The following is a 20,282-nucleotide window of genomic DNA, read 5'->3' as shown; positions in this document are numbered from 1 at the left end:
CCGTGACGTAGCAGCACCTCGTCACCATGTCCGACGGCATTCTCAAGCCCGAGAAGGACTACAGCAAGGATGCTGACCAGTTGATTCCAGAGGCAGAGCAGCTCGCAAAGGTTTGAACTACCGGTGCGTATACTGGGATTACTTGGATGCTGACCGCCCACAGACCGATGTCCAAAGTGCCATCGACAAGTTGTTGGGATTGGAAAAGCAGGCAAGACAGGTACGATTTTGATCTTACTTCTATCCGCCAACAATTCAGGATTCGTATCTAACTCTGATTTGGCTCCTAGGCAACCGACTTGGCCACTACATCCAGACTCCTCGTCGCCATCGTCACAATCTGCAAGAATGCCGGCGACTGGAACCTCCTTAACGACCAAGTACTTCTTCTATCGAAGAAACATGGACAACTTAAACAGGCCACGACACGGATGATTCAGACTGCCATGACGTTCATTGACCAAACGCCTAATATGGATGTGAAGCTGTCTGTTATTGAGACTTTGCGGACAGTGACGGAGGGCAAGGTCGGTTCTGTCAGTATACTCGTGATGGACCGTTTGCTAATACGGCGTACAGATTTTCGTCGAAGTCGAGAGAGCCCGTGTTACACGTATCCTATCTAACATCAAGAAGTCCCAAGGCGACCTTAATTCCGCCGCCGATATCCTGTGCGAGCTCCAGGTGGAGACATTTGGTTCCATGACTAGGAGGGAAAAGACCGAGTTTATTCTGGAGCAAGTTTCTCTTTGCATAGAACGGGGCGACTGGACGCAAGCTACCATCCTGAGCCGCAAGATCAACAGACGCTACTTTTCCCGCAAGCCGAAGAAGACCTCCGAACAGATCGAGCAGCTTAAGAAGGAGGCCGAGGAACGGGAGAAGACTCGTGCGCCTGATGAGGCCCCAATGGAGGTTGACGATGATGTGACAGATTTGAAGCTTCGTTACTTCGAGCAGCAGATCATCCTTGCCAACCACGAGTATAAGTATCTCGACGTCTGCAAGCACTACCGGGAGGTCTTGGATACGGAGTCGGTCGAAAACAACCCAGAGCAGTTGCAGGCTGTAAGTTTTTCTTTCATTTACGCCGTCTAGTAACGTTTTCTAACAAGACAAGGTACTTGCACGGATCGTTTACTACATTGTCCTGTCGCCGTACGATAACGAGCAATCAGATCTGCTGCACCGCATCCAGCAGGACAGCCGGCTCTCGGCCGTTCCCGTCGAGTCGCGGTTGGTGAAGCTATTTACCATCCCTGAATTGATGCGCTGGCCTTATGTTTCGGAGGAATTTGGTCCTCATCTGTGCAATACCGATGTGTTTGACGCCCAACCCGGCCAGTCCGCCGAGGACCAGGCGTACAAGAGGTGGCAGGACTTCCGGAAGCGTGTCATTGAGCACAATGTGCGCGTTGTGGCCAAATACTACACCCGTATCCAAATGGGCCGCCTGACCCAGCTCCTGGATCTGGCCGAAGAAGAGACGGAGAAGTACATCAGTGACCTGGTCACATCAAAGACCATCTACGCCAAGATCGACCGTCCAGCTCGACTGATCAACTTCGCTAAACCCCGCGACGCTGACGATGTCCTGAATGAATGGAGTAGTGACATGAAGAACCTCCTGAACCACCTGGAGCGCATCGATCACTTGATTACCAAGGAGGAGATGATGGCTAGGATTCTTCCGGCCAAGGCCCATTGAGGTATTTTTTCTTGTCTCTTAATTCTAGAAGATGGATGTGGATATGAATGAACTAGGCGCTGCAGGGTTGCAGCGTGTAGAATAATCTATCTGATGTAGAACGCGAAATGATCCCATATTAATGTTCAGGTTCTAGCAGAACGTAGTGGTATATTGATGCTCTATATAGTCAACATGCAAAAACACGGAAACTAAATTCAGAATGGCAGATCCATGTTGTTCACATCCTCATCTTCCTCCTTACCCTTGTCATCCTTGTTTTCCAATCTTTCCTGAATAAACCTCACAGCAGCATCCAAAAAGGGTCTCTGGCTCGGCAAGAAATGCCCACCCGGATGCCAAACAATCTTCCCCTCCTTCTCCGGATCCCCCGCACAAGCCTCGATCAACGCTCGACTCCGGCTATCATCAACAACCGCATCCAACGACCCCAACACATGCAACATAGGCGTTTGAATCGCCGGACTCTCATAAAACGCGCGATATCTCGGTCCAGGCGCCCGGAACCCACTATAACACAGCGCAAACTTCAACGGCGGATGCTGCACCTCCTCAAACGACTTCGGAAACGCAATCGAAGCAACATCCTTCTCCGTCGAATCACTCAAATCAACCCCCTCACACGCAGCCCTCGCATCCGCATACTTCTCAAAAGCTCCCTTCCTCCCACTCTCCAATAACCCCGCAACCATCGCCGCTAGCGCAGCACCCTGCGAAAACCCGATCACCCCATCAAACGGTCCCTCCTCCTTCAACACCTTCGCAACAGCGGCTAGCCCTTCCTCAATACCAAGATATAGCGGCGGATTCGCAGTGTTCGACCGTCTCCACCACCCGTACGCTTCAATCTTCTCTTCCGTTTCTGGGGACTGGGAGGAGGGCTCGTAGCCGGGGATGTCGGCGGGGTCGAGATGGATGGGACCTGTTGGGTAAATGGCAGCGACTTCGTGGAGAGGGAAGGCTTTTGTGATGTGCTTGATTAGGGCGCGGGATTTGGCGTGGAAAAGGGTGCCGGATTGGGTGTAGCCGTGCAGCATGAGGAGTTTGAGGGGTTGGCGGGGGTTTTTGGAGGTCATGGTGGGCGGAGGTCGTGGTGTGGTTGTCGATAGGAAGCAATAAGTTATATAAGAGGGTTTCCGAAAAGAGGGTCTGGTAAATGGTCGCCTTTGAAGGGACAACAGGAGCAAGGGTCTGCGGTTATACATGAACCACCGGAGAGTTTGGTTGATTTCAGGGACGAATCTGATTCGGTGATTTTATGCGATAAGATAATAAATGCGGAGCGTCATGACTTCTGTCATGTGATTGTGGATCACGTGTATAACTTAGGGTTGATTACCAGAGACTACCTTTAGGACCTCAAAGCAAGAGCTAGGTTCTGAAACAGATCAAAATACAGCATCATACGAGCAATATGGTGTTCCAAGGACCAAGTTTTGATTGCAAAGCATGTGGAATAATTCAACATGGATGAAGCTTCCATACAAACCATCGTGCAGTAATCAAGCAATTTTCCACACTTAGATCCCATCTTAGCAATGACAGAGCCAGAAGTGGATTGATAAACAGTTCCTTCACAGCACAGGGTATATCTTCTGCCAGTAATAGTCATCCATAAGCAGCTGCTTCGTCGAGAAGGTACTGAACCAATTGCAATTGCTGCTTCTTTGCATGGGCAAGGACGGTAGGAGGACTTGGAGCAACGGAAGCGGTACATGTGCATTCTATGTATATTAGCTCCATGACGTAGTAAAGTCGAGTATCTGGATCGTAATTTCATGGTCTGTTGCGCCCGCTGCTGCTGTTACCAAAGCCATGGGCAGGTCTTGGTCGAAACCATTTTTCAGAAAGAAACTTAGCTCTCCCAAGTTGCGTTCTTCGATGCCATATCTTAGCAAATAGCAATTCTCTTTCTCTTGGTTGGCCAGCAGTAGACCACGCGAGGACAGAAACTCGAGCATATCTGAACTTCCTTCCGCTGCAGCAAATAATATTTCTTCGTCAAGCACATCAAGCGAGATACCTTTATCAAGTAGTATCTTGAGAAATGATACATTACCTGACTGCACCACCTTCCTCAGCATTATTTTCACCGAGAGAGGAGGAGCTCCCGAGTTTAGTGCGCCTCGGTCGATAAGAAATCGAAAATTGACGGGAAGCGTACTACGGATCCCAGCGCATTTACGCCAAGGCTGGGCTTGCAATGGGTTTCTCCTCGCTGAAAGTCAACGCCAATGCCTCTGTCCAGTACCAGTCTTACCGTCTCAGTGTTACCACGCCCTATAGCGCTCTCTAAAACATCCGACCAGGTGGCGCGGCCACTGGCACTTGGGTCGGCGCCATAATCAAGTATCAATGCAACCACATCTATGTGTCTCCATTTTGCAGCATGTGCAAGCGGTACTGGAGCTTAATGAGTTTTATCGTGCAAGAAGGTCCGTGGACCCCAGGGTTTCGTATCTCCATGGCTTCCCCCTTCGAGAATCTGTTTGACAGCGGACATAGACCGGCACAGTACCACTATATTCATGAGCCTATCCCGGTTTCCGGCATTAAAAAGCATCATCGCTCTTATTGAAACTCGTGGCAAGAGTAGTTTCTTGTCTTTTTGTCCCATTCTGTGCTTTCACTACTTTCAAGCCAGTCACAACTCCCCCAGAAGTCATAAACATCACTCCGTGCTCAAGAAAGAGCCGCAACATCTCAAGATTTCTAGGATGAGTTGCCCAGAATATCGTTGGTTTCCAGTTGTATTCATAGATGTTCGGGTCAGCACCATTCTCGAGCAAACCACGGAATGCCGCTGGTTTCTGGACCCAGCAGAGTGCAGTGGTATCTCATCTTGAACAGGATGTTTCTTGCCAGCCGCCTGTAATAGATGCAACTTGATGAACTCATCCACACTTAGATCCCGACAGCTGCCTGCTCTCGCCGTCATTCCTTTCGTGATCTCATGCTCGACCAAGACTCGCAACACAGATTCATCGGCATATTGCAGTATCAAGCCCAGGATTTTGCAACCGACATGACCAGAAATGAGACATTTTGGGTAAACCCATTCCACTTCAGAAGGTCTAGTAACGTCCTCAATGCCGTTCTGTTGCAACTGATCGGCCACGGCGGCATGGCGGTTCATGACCGCTAGTTTGATGATTTTCCATCCATTAAAGGCAGATGCTCTTCCAAAAACACCTCCGTCAAGCATTTTTTGAATGACCCGAATATGGCCGTGCTCAGCTGCCAATATGAGGATCTCAACTGCGTAGTATCTGCGGACCGCGAAATCATAAAGGACGGGGGTTGGTAAGTGATGGACCCTTTTGGTCGTCTGCATAAAAGAGCTGATATGGCCCGCATGCTCAAGATAGCTGGCAATTTGAAGGTAGAGCTCGTTTGGCAGCGAAGGCATTATTGAGGATTCGAGATGGCAGAATGTCGCGTGTGGGAGGAGAGAAGGTGAGTATGAAAGCCCCATGTAATGCCTATGAACGACTGGCCAGGCATCCATGCCTGCCACATTCAAGGCCCGATACACCAACTAATACCATTCAAATTCTCATCGATCTCTGCTGTCACTACTTAGTTCTTTACATAGCAATACAGGCCTAGATATGTACTGCCAATGGCAGCTAAGCCGAATCGGGTAACCCAGGGCAGCGTGACGTACATGGCTATCCAGTAACATCGATTTCGAGCACTCTTCTACCACCCGACAACTCTTCTCAGAATCTTACCAATTCACAAACAAGAGATAAATCCAACCAAAATGAGCGCCGAGCAACTCAACGTCAACCTCGACAAAGTCGACTCCCAAATGGGCGAGCTCCTCACGTACGCCTTCTCCAGCCTACCAGCCTACCCTTCGTACCTTGACCCCCTTAACTAACATAGAAAAAAACCAGAGCCTTCGAGTCCCACCCCCAAATGCAACCCCCCGCCACTCACCCAACCATCTTCTTCCTCTTTGACTTCGTCCGCACAACCCACCGCACGCTAAAGTCCATCGACGCCGAGAAATTCCGCACCGGCGACAATGAAGCCCGCGAGCAGGCGCAGGAAGTGCTTTCCAGAAACCAGTTTGCGAATATGCTGGTTAGTGATCGTTCGGGGAAGCTGGCATTGATGACCGGTGGGGATCCGACGAACCCGTTGGATTTTGGGGATGATATTCGCGGGAAGGCGAGGGCTTTGACGGAGGTTTGATTTGGCTCGCTTAATAGAGGTTGTCTGGGTTATGACGAATATATGGCAGATCTTTTGATACATGCGTTTATGTTAGCATCTAGTTCAGACTAAAGGAATGTTCACAAAGTACACATGTGCAGTACGAAGTACGGACTACAGTGCCCGTGGTCATAGACTTAATCTTGCCTACTAGCGCCGGTGGGGCACAGGGTTAATCCGGGGCGACGGGCCATGACATACAGATCGAATACGAGATTCCGGAAATCCATTGATCGCGTGGGGCGTAGGGCAGGAAGCTACGAACAGACTACGGAGGACGACCACTCGAGACAGCAACGGAGGTCGACGGACATGACTCGGGCCAGCACAACAAAAGATCCCCAGAACCGTGCTGTAGCCGAACCTCCAACCCAAGACAGTATCCATAACCGATCCCGCATCCCTCGTAACTCATATCAAAGTCGTCATGGCTGAGATGCGTTGCCAGCGTTGCTGGTGTCGTCGCTGCTGCTGCTCGAGTGGCCGATTCATCATTGGCAGTTGTTGTAATTGCAATCGCATGTGCATTCATCGAAACAAGTCGTACAAACAAGCAATAAAACAGGACGATAATGAAAAACGTATTGACATAGCTGGTGGACTGACCATATGCTAGATATCCGGAACTCCCCATCGTAAGAAGTTGTAAGCAAATAAAACGAAGAAGTGCCACACTTTTTCAAAACATTTTCTTTTTGTTGTCGAATTTCTGTCAAATTTTTGGAGGGGGATCTGATCTGGGCGAGGATTCCATCTTCTATCTGCTGCGGCTGCTGCTTATTTCATTCCATTCCTTTCATTGAAAAAGAAAAGAAAAAAAGAAAAGGTATTAATCCATCCGTCGAAAAAAAGAAGCAAGAAACGCCACATTTCTTTTCATCACATCAAATCGCTCCGCTCCGTTCCGGCCGACGTCCGTTCGCGTCACATTTACTTTCTCCGGAAAGAGCAGCCCTCAGTCAGACGGGCCTTACCACCGGTGGGCTGGCAGAGAACGGTCGAGCAACCGGCACAGATGACAACGGTCTGGGCGTGCGAGAAGACGGTGGTGATGGTGAAGCAGCCGGGGCACTTGACGTCCATGAAGAAAGAGCGAGGCTGAGGCACAAGGGTCTGTTGCGAGAGGGAAAAAAAAATTCGAATCAGTCTTGGGACCTTGGTGGACGGGGGGTGGTGTGCTCAGGATATGCATACCTTGAGCTTGTGCTTACGGGCCTCAGCCTGAGGCGTAGGGTTAAGGAGGTCGACCGCGAGAACCTTTTTGACACGAGCAGAGGTTAGTTATCTCCTTCTCATCCTTCAATTTGTAGACGAACAGTCGGTCGGTGGCTAGCGACGGCGACGACGATGAAGTTCCCCCATCCGACAGCGACGATATCCTCATCGCCGTAACATAGACACGACATCGAACATTAATCCTGAAGAAGAAAAAACAAAACTCACCATCTTGACGAGACAAAAAGTCGATCAGCGAGATAGGTTGAGTGAAGGCGCTGATAGAGATGGCCTGCTTGGGGATGGTTGGTGAAAAAGCGGAAGAGAGGTCTCGTGGAGAATGGGCGATTTCGAAGCGAATTCTCAATTGGGGGCAGCGCACCCTCACTAGCCCGCGCCTGAGTTCGGGGGGCAAAAATTCCTAGGGTTTGAACCCTCGCTTACTTATTTGTTTTGGGTAGGACTTGGCGTGACCGGTACGGCAAGGGTGCCGACCAATCAGCGGTGCGGGATCGGACGGAGAAGATGCTGATTCGCGGGTTCATACAACGGCCTAGTAACTTCTCGAGAGATCTATGGCTTTTAGAGATGAAGAAATGCAGTCAATTGCTAATACAATGCTCTATCGCTAATAATAATTTACCGCTGTTATACACATGAATGATATCAACCTTTTGATTGAATGCGATGCCTACGCGCGCGAGATGATGGTCTAAATTCTCCAAAAGCCCCATCCCGGCCATTGGTCATCAAAAGTGAAAAATGAGAAAAGAGATCGAACTATTCGCCTAGAAGTGTCGCATAGTTGATATGCGATTGGTCGGACACCAAACGAGCCAATCACTGGGCCTTCTTCGCAACGGCAACGCCTTCCCTGGCAGTGGCCTGCGCTTCCTCGACGTGCGGGTGCTTGATGGTCAAGCACCAGATATCGATGTAATCACAGATCGTGGTGATAACATCGTGCTGCAAGCAAATTAGCCACCAGCCCTCGTCATTATAGTCAATGGAACCATCTAGACATACCACAAAGCTTCCATATACACCAACAGCCAGACCAAGCGAAACAAAAACAAACGTCACTTGACTGCTGAAATCGGCTCCAAGAACGCTAGACCAGAGACCAAAGAAAGGACCAGTATTGTCGAACACGGCGAGAGCCAATGGAACCTGAAGGATGTTGAAGTACGGGAATGGGGCCTTCACCAGGTGCCCCACGATCATCCGTCCCACAGAATAGGCGTTAATCAAGCCGACGTACAGAACAAATGGAATCAAGTGGTTCTCCAAAATAGCTGGCTGCAGGTACAGGTAGGCCGGTACGAAGATCCAAGTCGCCACAAGCGGGAGAAGACCGAACAGGGGCTTGATAGGATCCTGGCCGCGTTCTCTGCGGACCTGCACGACGTGGTAGATACTAGATCCGGTGGCGAAGAAGAGGAGCAGAGCACCATAGATCAGGTACCACTGCGTAAAGGACATATCGTAGGCGGCTTCGGGGATCCAATCCAACTTGGGCACGCCGACGGTGTCGAACATAGAACGGTGCCAGAAGCTACCACCACCTTCGTACGCTGTAAATGCGAACACCACGCAGAGCGTTAGCACTCCTTCCACGGGGCCGGAGACGACACCCAGCGTCAATACTTGGGTGTAGTACTCATCCCAGGTCTGGACATAGAAGGTCATGGTGGCTAGATATGCCAGTCAGTATCTTATACTCTGCACAGGCAGAATACTGTACATACATCCAAACAGCGTCAGCACGGTAGCCCACGATTGACCAAAATTCATCGTAGAGCAGAAGATCAAGACACCCAATGCGGTGTTGCAAGCATCGACGCTGTGATCAAACAGTTCACCCAGAGGGCCACTCTGCCTCGTTCTCCGCCTAACACACATACTTCAGTACGCGAAAACCGGGCAAATGGGGGAGAGAAGACATACGCTTGCATGCCATCTACAGCATCGAACGTCTGGTAGAGAAAAAGACCCAGTGCGCAGCTAGCATAGACCCAAGGAGGACAGTCCTGGTCTAGCGTCGGGTTGTAATAGAGCACGGTGAAGAAATTAATTACCACAAATATAAAGCCCGTCAGGGTGATCTACCGTCATATGGTCCTTGGGTTATTATCATCATTGACGCATTGGGCAACAGGGCAGGAAGGATGAAAAGGGCTAAAGGGTAAACACTTACGGCATTGGGCCTGTGCGACGGTTAGCCATGACCTTTTTCATATCACCATTTTTCAGGAATAGGAAAAAGGAATACTCACGCCATGCTCATGGGAAAGCAGTGGATCACAAAGTTATTATAGAACGGCTTGAGAATGTACCGGCTTATGAACGAGTGGTCGACACCCGCATACCGGTAACTCTTCAAGTTGGGCAATTGATGCTGGCGAATGTACACCATCTTGACGGCTTGCTTTCCCCGATGGGAATACCTCGACTGGGTATTTTTGCCGTTCTGTACCAGTCAAAGATATCGGAATGGGAAAGAGAAAACAACGGGAAGTACGCGGCGGATTGGGCCGGACAATGCAAAGCGGTGAAGAAAGAAAACAGACAAAGAATTGAAGACGGATGGTGAGGAAACAGGGCAAGTATATGAGTGTTTGGAAAGGTGCGTGCTCAACAAGAATTTGTTTCCAAGCAAGGAGAAAAAGAAAAGAAAAGAAAAGTAACAGTGCCCGATGCGATGCGAAAAAGCGCCTGCGTTAGTCGTCGAGTCTTGCTTGTTTTTCTGCCGGCGGAGAACCGAACCCCTCGAAAAGCGCGTATGAGCTGTGCACATAAGACACTCGGTCCTCTCGCTGTCGACTCTACCCGCACGTGCGTGACTTAGTTTGCAATCGGTTATTGATTTCAGAGGGGAGGAGACAATCAAAAAGACATGATCTTCGCGGGGGGAAAAGACGTCTTGAGTGGAGAAACGAAGGATTTCCGAAGCAAAACATCGCGGCCAAGGCTTAAGCTAGAAAAGGAGCTAAGAAAGGAGACCAGGAAAGGCTTATGAGCACGGGTCACGCTGAAACATTCAAATAGACATTTCTCAGTTGAATTCCTAGAATCTAAACACTAAACACCATATGTGATACACCAAAAATATGTACGATGGCCGATGTCCCAGGTATCAGGAATATGTAAGACATGAAAGTCGTCGACAATCAGCCAATCCCTCTTCGAAGCCACCCCCAAACAATCAAGCTTCCATATACAATACGGAGTAAAATCACTCCCACAGAGTCAATCGAGGTTGATTGGCTGAAGCACCTGGGCCCGGGCACGGTGTGTTCGAGATAAGGTTGCGCTAAGAAATAAATTGAGAGCGCCCCAGTGTTCCAGATCCGCCCCATGGTACTCTCCGGATTTAACCAACCGGGCTCCACGGCATCGGGATCAGGATCCGACTTTGCATGGTCTGGATCAGAGGAACAGTCTTGTGAACGGTCTCTGCCCAGCCTTCAATCTGCCACGACTGCTCCCGACGGATCTTGCGCTCTTCCAAGTTCGCAAACTGCCACAAGTGGTGCACCGTGTTCAAGTCGCCAATCTGCACGAACCATGCACCCACACCTTCCATCACCTCCCGACGGGCTGTGAGACCACGTCGCCAATGCGTCTCCCATTCAAGGAGGTTGCCGGGATGCAGAGTGTACGATCGGAGCTCGAAGATACCTCCCAGGCGGCGGGGTGGGGTCGTGGGCCAGAAAGAGAATTCTTGCATGAGAGATGTTTTCTTGCTCTTGATCAGCTTCTTGAGCTTGCGGTCGAATTCGGGGAATTCAGGGTGTTGCGATATGCTGTGCAATGAGGAATGGTAGCCATCGTATCGCTGGTACTCCCAAATGTGGACTGTATGGCCTTGTTAGCGAAAAGTGGCCCCCATGAGCTACAAAAACCTGGCAGAAGGGCTTTACCAAAAGTATCGTTATCGCCCACTTGCGTGCGCCAACTGCCAACCAGGTGCAATTTGTTCTCCTCCATTTGGGCCATGCGGGGATACCAGGTGCTGATGAGGTCGACATATTCATCCACCTTGTCAGGTTTGACTTCGTGGAAGACGATTGAGTGGACGTATTTTCCGCGGGCGAGAACTTGCGAGAATGAGCGTTCAATGTCCTTGTCGAGCTGTTGACCTTCCTTAGTTCCGTAGATGAGCGACGACAGCGGACCACGCTTGGGAGACTGATCCTTCAATTGTTCATCCCCTAGAGAACGGTGCATGGAAAGTGAGCCCAGTGCCTTGTTATCAAGAACCGCAGCGGCATCAAAGACATGTTTATTGGTACTGCTCTTGTTGCTCGGATGAGGAGCAGCGGGAGCGGTAGCGTACTCACGGAAACGATCACGGGAAGCAGGGGGAGAGGGAGAGGGAGATGAGGAAGCAGAGGCATCGACAGACTGACTCTCTTGTTGTTCCTTTCTCTTACGGGCCACCTCCAAGTTCTCACGAAACTCCTTTTGACGCGCGTTGAACTCGGAAGCCGAGTCGGCGGTGATGTCACGAATAGAGGGGGTTCTGAAGACCGCAGCAGACGAACTGAAGGGTCGTGCCAGGAAGGAAGCAGGACGAACAGCACGCGAAGCAAGCATGATGGATAACGCTGAAAGCAACCACAATAGCAGGACTAAAGAAAAGCGACAAACGAAATAAAAACGGAGTAATCAGAAGCTGGGGAAAGCTGCTTCAACGACAGCAAAAATCCGTACCGATTGATCACACGACTTGAAGTACGGGAGAAAAGTCCCTTGTAAGACACAGAGGAGAAGAAGCGGGGAATTAGAAAGAAAGCAACAGGGATTGGATGAAGGGAAGGGAAAGTGCTCTTGTGTCTGGGCAAACGGAGAGAAGGAACGTTGCAGTGCGAGGGTAAGACAAAAGCCAGGAGTTAGAGAACTGGAGATAGCCGAGAAGAGGAGGTCAGAGAGGGTAAAGATCCAAGAAATATCGTAGAATTGGAAGGTAGATGGCTTAGAGATGGCTGCAGATATAGAGAGTAAATAGAGAGGGGAATGTGTGGGAGAGAGAGAGGAGACCGAGTCGAGAGCCGATTGAGTTGCCAGAAACCGGGGAAAAGTGCGGAGAGTGCCCGATTGGGATGAGGTCACCGCTTCACTGCTTCCCAGTACTTAGCTGTTAATAATACTGTTCTGTAGATTTATACTTAGTAGAGAGTATTATGGGGCATCCATATGGAGTACAGAAGTTCTCCTGGGCTCGGTGTGGAATGAGAATGTCCAAACTTGAAGCCATCATGACGACAGTCTCCACTGGTTATCAGTAGGATGCTGTACAGAGTACAGCACACTTCTGTAGGAATCTCCAAAATTGCATTGGGTATTGGTATTTCTCCCCTTGCATTCACTGTTTAGGATACTCTATATAACCCTTTATTGTAGAGATCGTTCCTGTGTTTAGACTACCACAGTTACCCATACCGATACCTGTCTCGAGCCTGACTCTTATCAGTGACATCAGCAGTGGTGCAACCAAACTGCGCCGCCGGACATCCACAGATTCATCGCCAGGACTATCACCTCATACTCTATCTCTACATTATTACAGAGAATGGTTTTTTGTCCTCTAATAAAAGAAGCAGCCATGAATGACCCCTACAATCCAAATCCGCCTCTCTCCTACGAGGCATCCGCCACCACGACTCATCCCCACATCGCTACGACTCTACCGCCAGAGGTAGTCTCTTGTCTGAGAAACTCACGCTTCGTATGATCTACACCACAGGAAGCAAAGAGACAAACTGAACTGACCATACTCAGCTCCATCTTGCAACATGCGACGGCTTAATCCCCCACATCTCCCTCATGTCCTACACCTACCTGCCGTCTACGCCCTTTGATCCGCACCCAACCATCATAATGACCACTAATCCGTCGTCCCGAAAGACAAATCATCTCCTCACAAATCCTCATGTCTCCCTCCTCGTCCACGACTGGGTCTCCCACCGTCCCCCGCTCCGAGCTTCTAACCCAGGAGATCGCGAGGGCTCTCCTCCGCCCGCAGCCACCCGTTCGTCACTAGCTGGTATGTTGCTTAATCTGAATACCAGCGCACTGTCCAGTATCTCGACAACTCTTGCGGGAGAGGCGCGGTTTCTGGAGCCAGGATCAGAGGAGGAAAGCTGGTGTAAGGAGAGGCATTTGGAGAATAATACTTTTGAGGAGGAAGAGATGAATCTGTTTGGTCTGCAACAGCAGCAACAGCAACAACAGTCGGGAGAGACAGCTGGTCAACGACGTCCGAGTATGACAGTTGATGATAGTGCGCGGGTGGTTACTGTTAGGGTGCGAGAAGGGCGGATTGCGGATTGGAAGGGAGGTGTTCGAGATTGGACAATTGTTACGGATGGTCAAGAGCAGCCAGCGACAGCGCCTGTCAATGGTGTGCCGTCTTCATCTTCGTAGCGATCCCCAGGCTCACTCCCATCGACTTCAACAAAACACTAAATCAATCATGAACTAGCGATATCCCAGCTCTAATGCCACTCACATTATTCAATCCATCTGAGACATAACCTCCCTGCTAAACTAATTCATACCAATCGAATCAGTTGTGATCCAATCCTCCACGATCCACAAAGTCACATGACCTGATATCATTACCCGAGCCGTCAACCGATCTGAAATTCAATATCCATCAACACCGAATGCGACATCGCCAGTTTATGATATGACCTAGCAATTGCAATCCTATTGTCTATACCACGTACTACAGCCATCCCCTCCATTCCTTGAAAAGATACAACAACCACAATGCGCCTCGCCCACCTTCACCTCCCAAGCATAACCCCCTTCTCCCGCGTCTCCCACCTCCAAGAAACCCTCACCACCCGCCTCCTCGCCTACAAAAAGCTCACATCACAATCTCCCTTCCAATCACCAACACCAACCCCCACATCAATTCCCTCAACACCCCCAGACCCCACAATAATAACCTTCACTCCGAACCCTGTCTACACGACCGGCCGGCGCGACCTACCCCCCTCCAACACAGCTAGTACCAAGACACTCTCCCTCCCACCGGGACTGGAACCGATCCGGCCGCTTTTGGTCCCTGATGGCGATGGCCATTCTTTTTCCCCAGCTGGTGAGAGAAAGGCCGAATACCACCCCACCCTCCGCGGCGGACAGACGACATACCACGGCCCTGGGCAGATGGTCGCGTACACGATCCTCGATCTGAAGAGACTAGGCCTGACACCGCGGTGTCATATACGGGTGTTGGAGAATAGTGTTGTGGATGTGCTGAGGAAATATGGGATAACGGGTGTTATTACGGAGGATCCCGGGGTTTGGGTTCCTTCGTCTTCATCATCTGGGACAGATGCGCCGAAGAAGATTACGGCTGTGGGTGTGCATTTGAGAAGAAATATCAGTAGTTATGGGATTGGGTTTAATGTGACTGAGGAGCCGATGTGGTATTTTCGGCAGATTGTTGCGTGTGGGTTGGAGGGGCGTGAAGCGACGAGTCTTGAGGGGCAGGGAGTTCAGAGCCCCATTGGGGATGTGGCGGATCAGTTTGTGGAGGCTTTTACGAAGAGAATTAATGCTGATTTTGCTTGTGGGGATGGTGCCTCTGGGGAGAAGATTGAGGAGGTTTATAACGTTCGGGAAGAGGATCTTTTACGGGCATGATTGAGCCGGACATGGCAACCTATTCAAGATAAAATAGATATCCGCAACATATAACGATCATCAGGGTAGTACATATGGGTAATCTCTGAAAAGGACACAAATTGCATATGAAACATTCCTCGCCTCTTTGGCGGGCTGGGTAATAAGAAAAGTAGTTGAAGAACAAAGCCTGGGTATTTTCTGACAACGTACCCGTGTTGAAACATTAAAAGTAAAAGTTAGGCCAAAATATATATAGAACGAAAAGAATAGGGTAATAAAAAGAGCCCGCGCCAAAGTGCTGAACAAGCAAAGGCTAATGCATGGCCAAATCGACCTAAGGACAAACGACTAACAAGTTGGTCAGGCATTGACCGGCAGGATGAGCTCACACATTGGGACAGTCAGAGAATAACACATCCTTGCTTGCTCGACTTGGTCCCTTGGGTTTTGACATCGAGGGCGACCTTAGCGGCTTCGCCAAAGGTTTCCCGGATGCCACGATTTTGGACGGCAGAGCATTCTAAACTTTGTCAACCTAAGAGCTCTTATCCGCACTAATGAGAACCATGTCTTACCAAGATACTTCACCGCGCCAATCTCTTTTGCCTTAGCCAATCCCTGCTCGAAGGTAATGGCGTTCGGGTTGTCGTTCAGATCCTCGTCTTTTCTCAAATCGCATTTCAGTGCTGTGAGAACCATTCTCACACCAGGGCAGTTTTCCGAAATCTCTTCCACCCACTTGCTGGCGACGTTTTCAAACGAATCGGGGCTGTCAACCTGTATCACGAGTTAACCACCGCAAACTCGACGGTTGGATATGAAGACAATGCTTACACTGAAGCAAAGCATAATCACATGGGTATCTTCGTATGAAAGCGCGCGCAATCGATCGAATTCTTCCTGGCCGGCCGTATCCCAGAGCGACAGTTCCATATGCACATTGTCGACGAAGATATCTGAGCAGCATGAGTACGCGAAACGAACGCGACGGGATATGGGTTTTTGTTTACCATGGACATAGTTCTCTAATAACGCAAAGATATTAGCATATACATCAATTCATAGCTGGGAATGGACGCGCGTACCAAAAACAGTAGGTTCACTATACTCCGCAGAATCCAGTAGTTAGTATCCTGTCGCGACCTGAATATCTCAGGGTGGAGTCGCCTTACTATACTGTAGGGAAGAACCTAGCATAGACAATCGAATTAGATAAATTAGATATTATACCCAGGAATTGAATTTGATTGAATTGAGGCAACTCACCCTCTCGTAAACACGTTAAGCGCCGAAGTCTTGCCACAGGCACCGTCGCCTCTACCCCAGATTTAGTACCCTTCCAAGAAAACCAACAGGCCATGGATATCACTAACAAGAGAACCATCTTCCGCTGAACAACTTTCTGGCGCCCGCAAAGCTCCATGGTGGTAAATGGTGTCAAGGTCACGTCAAGGTATTAAGGTGGCTCGAAAAGGAATCAGGGGAATTGAATGGCGGCAAAGAGAGATAGTCTTGGATCGAGATCGATATAGGCAGGTATTTAATTATATATATAAACAGAATCGTGTCGCGATCGCTTCAGATAATGATATAGAGCGGGAAATGAATAATTTGAGGAAAAGATGAAAAGAGAGAATCAGGCAGTGCAGAGGCAAGTATCGTCGTCGATGACATACGATCCCGAAACGGAACAGCGAATAAGACGAATGCCTGCGCCACAGTAATCCACCAGCCTAAACAGGAAATACGAGCAATTCCTGTCTTCGGGACTAATAACACGACCTAATAATCAGATGATGATATTTATGAGCAGGATGAAAGTGGTATCTTCAAAATCCTCCGTGTCTGACTTCGGGCGAGTTTTGTTCCTGGGGAATAATGAAATTAAAGGATGGAGACAAAGGGACCCGTTCTGTCACAATTTAAAGATCCCCACTGGTGACGCTGAACAATGAGGCTTGATCCGGGTTTCTGCAGTCGAAAAGTGTTGTATTTCTGGCTCAAAAATAGGAATACTATGTAGAGTTTGTCGCCTGTGATAATATATATCTTTACAGTTCGTTTTAATACGGGGATTCATGTACATATTCATATATTGTTTGGGGTAAATCTACGTTGTACAAGCCACACATAATCCCATAAGCGCTATACATCGCACACAGAGATCAATCATATCGCTCGGTTGAACTACTCATATTTCTTGAGTTTGGCAGTGCATTCTGTTCATTCTAATACTACTACCGAGTAGTAATCAGCAACCTTGATTTACTGAACAGTCTCTACTCTGATATAGCTATGAAAGACTCAATACAAACTGTCTATCGATATGCTAATATTCATTTTCTTCAGCAACCGCTTCGAGAGGCTCAATAGTGGGAATCAGAAGTCGATAATTAGCTCCTTGCAATGGGGTATATTTATGCCTGCGCATGGACAATCTGCAAATCCTCAAGTATGGAGTTGGAAATATATTTCTCGCCCGGGTGCATTGACCCAACGCCAAGATAAAGCTACTCCGGCATTTTAATTTGTCCATATGACTTGTATGCTCCTCATTAGATAATCATAATGATCTTGGTCATAGAAAACAAAAAAGAATGCCAAGATTTTGAGATTGCAAGTACTCATTGTAGGCGGCCATTCTGAGCGCGGGGAACACCGGACTCCGATAAGCGCGGGAGCTCACTGGAAGCTCACTCTACCATCTATCTGTCAACACTCACTGCCAGGACCCTTTTTCCGCGAACAGCGACCGGATTTTCATCTTGAATATTGTCAATAGCCATATCAAGAACCCTTAGACGTTGTTTTTCTCGCGATATAATATTTCACGATGTCCGACGACGATGATTTCATGCAGGACTCTGGTGACGAGGAGTACGTCCCCTCGCGCTCACCAGCTGTCAACCAGAACAGGACTAACCGGTATCAACAACAGTTATGACTTCGAGTATGAAGACGCTGACGACGATGAATCGGGAGACGTTGGGATCGAAAATAAATACTACAACGCCAAGCAGATGAAGGCCGATAATCCAGAGGAGGCTATCGATGAATTTTTAGGTGTACCTGCACTGGAAGAAGAGAAAAGCGATTGGTACGGGCCTGTTTGATTTGTACCTGGAGTGGTATGTCAATAGATGCTGATGCTTTGTCCAGGGGATTCAAAGGATTAAAGCAGGCTATCAAGCTTGAATTCAAACTGGAAAGATATGGCGATGTACGCAGCTTTTTCAAACGCACAAGTTCACCTTATGCTGACTATCCCAGGCCGTCGAACACTACCGCGAACTCCTTACCTACGTTAAATCGGCCGTCACACGAAACTACTCGGAAAAATCGATCAATAACATGCTGGATTATATCGAGAAAGGCTCGGACGACGCCAAGGCCTATCAGTGCATGGAGGAGTTCTACTCGTTGACACTCTACTCTTTCCAAAACACCAATAACGAGCGTTTATGGCTGAAGACCAACATCAAGTTGGCCCGTCTTTGGCTGGAGCGCAAGGAGTATGGCCAGCTGAGCAAGAAGGTACGGGAATTACACCGCGCATGCCAGCGGGAAGACGGCTCGGACGATCCCAGCAGAGGTACCTACCTGCTCGAACTCTACGCCCTCGAGATTCAGATGTATGCGGAAACGAAGAACAACAAGCGTCTCAAAGCCCTGTACCAGCGAGCGCTTCGTGTGCGGTCGGCCGTGCCACACCCCAAGATCATGGGAATCATTCGCGAGTGTGGTGGAAAAATGCACATGAGCGAAGAAAACTGGGAGGAGGCACAAAGTGACTTTTTCGAATCGTTTCGGAACTACGACGAGGCAGGATCAATGCAGCGGATCCAGGTGCTTAAGTATCTGGTGTTGGCGACCATGTTGATGAAGTCGGACATCAACCCGTTTGATTCACAGGAAACGAAGCCGTACAAGAGCGACCCACGCATTTCGGCCATGACCGACTTGGTGGATGCGTTCCAGCGGGACGATATCCACACGTACGAAGCAATCCTGAGCAAAAACCCAGACGTGTTGGCCGATCCGTTTATTGCGGAGAACATCGATGAGGTCAGTCGAAATATGCGGACTAAGGCCATTCTCAAGTTGATTGCCCCGTACACGCGATTTTCGTTGAACTTTATCTCCAAAAACATTAAAATCTCCGTGCAGGAAGTTCAGGATATTTTGAGCTTTCTAATTTTGGACAGAAAACTCGACGCTAAAATCGACCAAGAAAATGGTATTGTGGTGGTCGAAAGTAATAGCGACGTGGATCGATTACGATCTCTCCAGGAGTGGATCTCGTCGCTGCGGACGCTATGGGAAGCAACCCTGAACGGCGAGGGGTTCAAGGCGGACGAGGCTGCGCAGCTTCAGGGTATGGCGGCCGGATCCATGTTCCCATTGGGATTTGGCGATGACGGTCCAGTGGGGGCAAGTACTATGCGTACCCGATCACGGGGCGGATTCAAAGGCCGGGGAGGAAAGGTCGGATCGAGGGCGTTTTAGGGCGCGCGCCGCGAAGAAAGGGAAAAAAAAAAAAAGAAGACGGATTTCTTTGTCTCATCCATGATTGCTGCAGGTCTACACCGGAGGTGGGCTGAACGGTGCATGTAGGCGAAGAAGCTAGTTGTCTGTCGGCCTGTCTGTGGGCATGGCGTGTTGTGATCGCCGGGGGGAGAAGCAGACGATGCGGTGTGTTCCCGCAAACGCCGTACTTTTTTTCTAGTGTTCCATTTGCTTTTTTCTCCCCTGCCAAACAGGATCTTGGCTGGATAATGATGATGAATTACGAAGATAATGAGATTTTGACCTGGCAGAAGTCTGATGGCTTGTTTTTGTACGGCTATGGCGCGTCATGTACCAGGTACTTGCGCCCTGGTGGCTGGCAGTATTGCAGATGGAGTACCAGTGACAGTTGGCGTCTGTCAACGAGTCAGGACTCAATGTTTTTGCTTTTTCTTCTTGTGCAAGTTCTCTCGAAATGCCTTTTTCGTACCTAGAACGGAGCCGAAGATGCCGGGATATTGAGAGAGTATTTTTGTTTCTTTTTAGCGGAGCCACTTCCGAGGGCCCCTGTCACTGCAGTACATTGTACAGATGGATTTAGATCGGGTGGAAGAGTAGCAAACAAGCATGAAGCTGCAGCCCCGTCACATCTCAAGCCATCTGGCGCAGACCAACGAGGGCTGGGTGGAAAAAGGAATGGTAGATCTAGCAGCTAGATATCAATGTATACCTGCATCATGACAAATATCCAGAGTGCTGGAAGTGACGGTAATACATGATGTGACACTGGAGAATAATATCAATTCTATAGTGATAGCCTTTATTAGTGGGTTTGTTTCTTTTTCTCTTTGCTGTACGGTATGCATACAAGTAGTACTAGTCTTATATACTTGCTTGTTATTATTGTAATTATATTGTCTGTTGTTGACATCGCAAAGTCTGGAGATAAACCAAACCCCGCTTATTTTTCTCCTCTTTTTTTTTTTCC

The 20,282-nt window shown here is 49.1% G+C and overlaps 11 protein-coding genes across 11 annotated transcripts; 5 read left to right on the top strand and 6 right to left on the bottom strand.

Moving 5' to 3' along the window:
* Positions 1-26: 26 nt before the first annotated feature.
* Positions 27-1,708, top strand: ACHE_70416A (proteasome regulatory particle lid subunit RPN5; the record flags this gene model as incomplete). Its single annotated transcript, XM_043282747.1, has 5 exons — positions 27-110; positions 164-220; positions 291-527; positions 580-1,068; positions 1,121-1,708. The coding sequence occupies 5 exons, from the start codon at positions 27-29 to the stop codon at positions 1,706-1,708; spliced, it is 1,455 nt and encodes a 484-aa protein (XP_043140095.1).
* A 197-nt stretch (positions 1,709-1,905) lies between these two features.
* On the bottom strand, positions 1,906-2,913 carry ACHE_70415S (alpha/beta hydrolase; the record flags this gene model as incomplete). Its single annotated transcript, XM_043282746.1, has 1 exon — positions 1,906-2,913. One exon carries the CDS (start codon positions 2,911-2,913, stop codon positions 1,906-1,908), a length of 1,008 nt encoding a protein of 335 aa, XP_043140094.1.
* Positions 2,914-5,474: 2,561 nt separating this feature from the next.
* On the top strand, positions 5,475-5,911 carry ACHE_70414A (uncharacterized protein; the record flags this gene model as incomplete). The annotated part of the gene is made up of 2 exons (XM_043282745.1): positions 5,475-5,539; positions 5,611-5,911. 2 exons carry the CDS (start codon positions 5,475-5,477, stop codon positions 5,909-5,911), a joined length of 366 nt encoding a protein of 121 aa, XP_043140093.1.
* Positions 5,912-6,200: 289 nt separating this feature from the next.
* Positions 6,201-6,566, bottom strand: ACHE_70413S (uncharacterized protein; the record flags this gene model as incomplete). The annotated part of the gene is made up of 1 exon (XM_043282744.1): positions 6,201-6,566. One exon carries the CDS (start codon positions 6,564-6,566, stop codon positions 6,201-6,203), a length of 366 nt encoding a protein of 121 aa, XP_043140092.1.
* A 296-nt stretch (positions 6,567-6,862) lies between these two features.
* CRP6 (40S ribosomal eS27 domain-containing protein) lies at positions 6,863-7,338 on the bottom strand (the record flags this gene model as incomplete). Its single annotated transcript, XM_043282743.1, has 3 exons — positions 6,863-7,045; positions 7,127-7,189; positions 7,249-7,338. 3 exons carry the CDS (start codon positions 7,336-7,338, stop codon positions 6,863-6,865), a joined length of 336 nt encoding a protein of 111 aa, XP_043140091.1.
* A 649-nt stretch (positions 7,339-7,987) lies between these two features.
* Positions 7,988-9,563, bottom strand: ACHE_70411S (aminoalcoholphosphotransferase; the record flags this gene model as incomplete). Its single annotated transcript, XM_043282740.1, has 6 exons — positions 7,988-8,113; positions 8,174-8,841; positions 8,896-9,038; positions 9,095-9,252; positions 9,345-9,354; positions 9,424-9,563. The coding sequence occupies 6 exons, from the start codon at positions 9,561-9,563 to the stop codon at positions 7,988-7,990; spliced, it is 1,245 nt and encodes a 414-aa protein (XP_043140090.1).
* A 957-nt stretch (positions 9,564-10,520) lies between these two features.
* Positions 10,521-11,746, bottom strand: ACHE_70410S (NIPSNAP family protein; the record flags this gene model as incomplete). The annotated part of the gene is made up of 3 exons (XM_043282739.1): positions 10,521-11,005; positions 11,071-11,361; positions 11,491-11,746. 3 exons carry the CDS (start codon positions 11,744-11,746, stop codon positions 10,521-10,523), a joined length of 1,032 nt encoding a protein of 343 aa, XP_043140089.1.
* A 976-nt stretch (positions 11,747-12,722) lies between these two features.
* On the top strand, positions 12,723-13,576 carry ACHE_70409A (pyridoxamine 5'-phosphate oxidase family protein; the record flags this gene model as incomplete). The annotated part of the gene is made up of 2 exons (XM_043282738.1): positions 12,723-12,878; positions 12,932-13,576. The coding sequence occupies 2 exons, from the start codon at positions 12,723-12,725 to the stop codon at positions 13,574-13,576; spliced, it is 801 nt and encodes a 266-aa protein (XP_043140088.1).
* A 348-nt stretch (positions 13,577-13,924) lies between these two features.
* Positions 13,925-14,806, top strand: ACHE_70408A (lipoyl(octanoyl) transferase LIP2; the record flags this gene model as incomplete). Its single annotated transcript, XM_043282737.1, has 1 exon — positions 13,925-14,806. The coding sequence occupies one exon, from the start codon at positions 13,925-13,927 to the stop codon at positions 14,804-14,806; it is 882 nt and encodes a 293-aa protein (XP_043140087.1).
* Positions 14,807-15,189: 383 nt separating this feature from the next.
* On the bottom strand, positions 15,190-16,211 carry rho3 (Rho family GTPase RHO3; the record flags this gene model as incomplete). Its single annotated transcript, XM_043282736.1, has 8 exons — positions 15,190-15,308; positions 15,364-15,565; positions 15,623-15,744; positions 15,799-15,813; positions 15,874-15,890; positions 15,961-15,978; positions 16,055-16,105; positions 16,162-16,211. 8 exons carry the CDS (start codon positions 16,209-16,211, stop codon positions 15,190-15,192), a joined length of 594 nt encoding a protein of 197 aa, XP_043140086.1.
* Positions 16,212-17,621: 1,410 nt separating this feature from the next.
* Positions 17,622-19,294, top strand: ACHE_70406A (putative COP9 signalosome subunit 2 (CsnB); the record flags this gene model as incomplete). The annotated part of the gene is made up of 4 exons (XM_043282735.1): positions 17,622-17,665; positions 17,727-17,885; positions 17,948-18,008; positions 18,059-19,294. 4 exons carry the CDS (start codon positions 17,622-17,624, stop codon positions 19,292-19,294), a joined length of 1,500 nt encoding a protein of 499 aa, XP_043140085.1.
* Between the last annotated feature and the right edge of the window lie 988 nt (positions 19,295-20,282).

This window comes from Aspergillus chevalieri, chromosome 7 (assembly GCF_016861735.1).
Source record: "Aspergillus chevalieri M1 DNA, chromosome 7, nearly complete sequence".
In the NCBI taxonomy this organism is placed as follows: Eukaryota; Fungi; Ascomycota; class Eurotiomycetes; order Eurotiales; family Aspergillaceae; genus Aspergillus; species Aspergillus chevalieri.
This window is presented reverse-complemented; position numbering and strand designations above follow the sequence as displayed.